At 52.3% G+C, this 3,706-nt stretch overlaps 1 protein-coding gene across 1 annotated transcript; it reads right to left on the minus strand.

Annotated features, from left to right (window-relative positions):
- Positions 1-2,441: 2,441 nt before the first annotated feature.
- On the minus strand, positions 2,442-3,236 carry LOC108634518 (melanoma-associated antigen 10-like). The gene has a single exon (XM_018044446.1). It carries the CDS (start codon positions 3,234-3,236, stop codon positions 2,442-2,444), a length of 795 nt encoding a protein of 264 aa, XP_017899935.1.
- Between the last annotated feature and the right edge of the window lie 470 nt (positions 3,237-3,706).

Here is a 3,706-nt window from a genome sequence, read left to right on the forward strand (position 1 = left end):
TCACTCAGAGTTGTCTATGTCTGTGTGTTGTCCTGACTTGATGATTAACTCCCAGACATCTGTGTCCCTTCAAAACAAATGGTCGTGACAAAAAATGCTTCTTTTCCAAATTCACTGGTCACGGGTCATCACATGACCCTTCCAAAGTGAAGAAGCCTGGCAGGGCCGTGTCCACATGTGTGCAGGGAGAGAGGAAGACAAGAAGTAACTGAACACCTGCTGCTGCTGCTGCTAAGTCGCTTCAGTCCTGTCCGACTCTGTGCGACCCCACAGACGGCAGCCCACCAGGCTCCTCCATCCTTGGGATCCTCCAGGCAAGAACACTGGAGTGGGTTGCCATTTCCTTCTCCGATGCATGAAAGTGAAAAGTGAAAGTGAAGTCGCTCAGTCATGTCCGACTCCTAGAGACCCCACGGACTGCAGCCTACCAGGCTCCTCCATCCATGGGATTTTCCAGGCAAGAGTACTGGAGTGAGGTGCCATTGCCTTCTCTGACTGAACACCTGACATCTCTCCAATCCAACACTGCCTACCAGATACTCAACAAAGAGCAGCAGTTAGAACTTATAATGACAAAATCTCCTCTGTTTTGGGGAAGAGAGTCTGAGCAGGTCACATGGGTCTTGAAATTCTCAACCATTTCCAAGTGTCCACTGACTATGTGGCAGGTGCCATGTATGTAGCCAGAATCACATCTTCTGTTCCTGTTGTTCTCTGGCACTCAGCAGGGAGAGCTGCCCCTTCAGCCCCCTGCACCCGCCCGCACACCGGACTGCAGTGACCTCACCACCTCCTGAGGCCCGGAACTCGCTCCTGTCATTTGATGCCAGGCACAGCCTTAACCTGTTGAGTCTTTGCTGCCTCCACATTTCTGAACCTGCCTGAAGCCAGGGACGCTGGTGGATGTTGCATCTTTTTTTTTTTTCTTTAATATAACAGCAAAAGAGACACAGATATATGGATGTTGCATCTCTTCTAGCTAGTACTTATTTCTTTTGTCATTTGGATCTCAGACTCTGAGTCTCAGATAAATAAAAAAAAAAGCAGTCAAAATCGCTGCTCTGTGCGTTTTCCTCTTAGAGGTTATGTTATTCAACCTGGGTGTATGTGTGTGTTTGAGGGGTGTGGAGCAGTGTCTTTTCCAGCTGGGAATCAAAGTTCCCAGGATCCAGTCACCCAGCAGGATTTCTCCACTTAGCAGCTTCTCTTCACTCATTTCATCCCTCTGATATCTAGAGCATGGGCACAAGTGGCCAAAATAAAGTCCAGATGACCAAATAAATGGTCATTTCAATATACTTGGTAATCTGCTTTCCCAGGACAGAGAGTAGAGTGCCAGCCCAGGGAATACTGGGCCATACTTCAAAGCAACATTTGCTCTTCTCCAGGATTCTGAGCAGATGGTGGGGCAGTGGTAGAAAACACCTCCTTTGCCCCTGTGGTCAACAGCAATGCAACAACAGTCAGGACCCCTTCCTTCTACCCGAGAGAGATCTCTCTGTGTTTTATCCAAGATGCAAAAGGATACCTCACAGCAATGATCTGTTTCAGACTTTCCCGTCACCCCCAAGACACACTGTCTGCAAGTCTGAAGGATGCCACCACGCAGCCTCTTCACAATCACCTCCCACAGAAGGAACCCAGCTTCCCAAAGCCCCAGAACGCCCTGGCTCAGACATTGACATTGCAGCGTTTCTCTAGGAGCCCGAGCGACCTGCCCTGTGTTGCCTGGTTTAGTGTGACTAGGGGACTTATCTCCACCTTCTTCGTGTGACTACGGCTCCTAGATCATCACTCAAGGTGTGGGGGGTGTCCGGCTTCTCCCAGTGTCCCCACTGCTAACCCAGCCTTTCATGGAGCAGCGGCTCCATAAAGGTCTTTGGAATACACGAGCCGGTGAGCAGGGGCTCAATTCATTATCTGCTAATTCCTTAAATAACCCAGGCAAATCCAAATGAACAAGACATTATTTACTTTTTGAAAATGACACACGAGAAGGACAGAACCATGAATTCACTACAATTACTTTTATCATCTCTTCCATCATCAATATTACTGCCAAGTAAGCTCACTTTTCCAAAACAGTTCTCATTCCAATTCCATTGCATCCTGTTCAGGACCACAAAATACCATGGAAGAGTCTCCAATCTCTTTTACAAAACAGCAAAACTCTTGCTCGCAAACTGGGTAAGCACAAATGCACTGTGATCAGCATCATTCACGAAGCTGAGACACTGAAGTCTATTTAGCATTCTATGAAAACAATCAAAGTTTGAAAATTATCTAAGGAGAACTGGTGAATCTCCATGTCATCATACAGAAAACAAATGCAATGAAGCTATACACTGGTTCCCCAAACTGCCCCAGGCCCTCACTTCTGAGAAGGCTGACCGCTCCCTCTTCAATCTCAGAGCGAAGGGTCACCTGGATGCTGCTCTGGCTCAGTCCGCCTCATCGTCCTCCCTTGCAGCCTCTGCAGACTGCAGTGGGAAGGCCCTCAAAGCCCTTTGTTTGACCCTGAGCAGAAATGCCATGATTTCCCACTTGCTGGTCTCCGCATAAGCCCGGCGACCCCACAGGAACTCATAGTGAGCAGGGTGGCTGTAAGGCACCTGCCGGTACTCCAGGTACCCCTCCTGCACCCACACGTGGGTCAGAAGCGTCCTGGGCTCCCCAAAGATGCAGTGCACACTCCCAGCATACAAACCCAATCTGCTGAGTGCTCCCCAGACCTTCTCCTCAGGGGCACGGTCTCCATTCCGCATGATCAGGTTGAGGACCAGCACCAGGAGGCCGGCCTTGGGGATGTTCTGCCCACTGCTCAGCACTGCGTTGCAGCTGAGGCCCAGGATGGAGCCCATGATGTAGATGTGCTCCCTGGGGTCCACCTCCTTCACTTCCACGCCAAAGACCAGCTGCAGGCACTGCGAGGCTTGGCTGAAGACCACCAGGAAGTACTCCTGGTTATCCCTGAGGACCTTATTCAGCATTTCCGCCTGGGAGGTCGGCTCCTTGGCTCGATACTTGAGGAGCAGGAACTTCATTAGGCTAGCTATCATCTCATTCAGCGCTTCCTGGGGCAAGGACTCCCCAGTGCCTAAGGAGGACACTGTGGGGGAGGAGGCCGAGGCAGATGCAGCCACCCCTGCCTCAGCCCCCAAGAGCTGCGCATTCACCGGGCCCTGGGCCTCGCCAGGGTCCTGAAAATCTTCCTCGGGCTTGCTCAGCTCACTCATCTCGACCACGAGCGTGATGCCTGGGATCAAACCACAGACAGGAGTCAGCCAGGGTGACAGATGGGGACCACGGGCCAGGCTGGGGGAGAGAGGGGCTGTGAACAGCCTCCGCTGAGCACCACACCCTGGGCGGACTGACACAGGCAACTTACAGGTCTCCTCTTGAGGGGTTCTCTCAGACCCCACAGGGGCAAGCCTCAGGGGCAGCCAGTCCCCTGGCTACCGGAAGGAGGAAGTGAGGTGGCTCCGCAGGGTACAGTCAGCACAGTCCAAGATTTCCAAGGCTGACAAGGTGGGGGATTAGGCCCTTGGGTGGTCCCTTCTGTTCTGGGGTGGGGAGCCCCGGGTGCACACTCAGGGTACCCTCCTCACCTTGACTCCGGGTACTGCCTGCACTTTCTCTGCCCTCTGACCTCAGGGCACCAGCCTCAGTCCTCTGCCTTCCCCTCCTGGTTCCTGCAGCTCCTGTG

Source organism: Capra hircus, unplaced genomic scaffold (assembly GCF_001704415.2).
Source record: "Capra hircus breed San Clemente unplaced genomic scaffold, ASM170441v1, whole genome shotgun sequence".
NCBI lineage: Eukaryota > Metazoa > Chordata > Mammalia > Artiodactyla > Bovidae > Capra > Capra hircus.

Bases quoted from the DNA above. Each gene is read 5' to 3' on its own strand.
- LOC108634518 (XM_018044446.1), bottom strand. From the start codon at position 3,236: ATGAGTGAGCTGAGCAAGCCCGAGGAAGATTTTCAGGACCCTGGCGAG.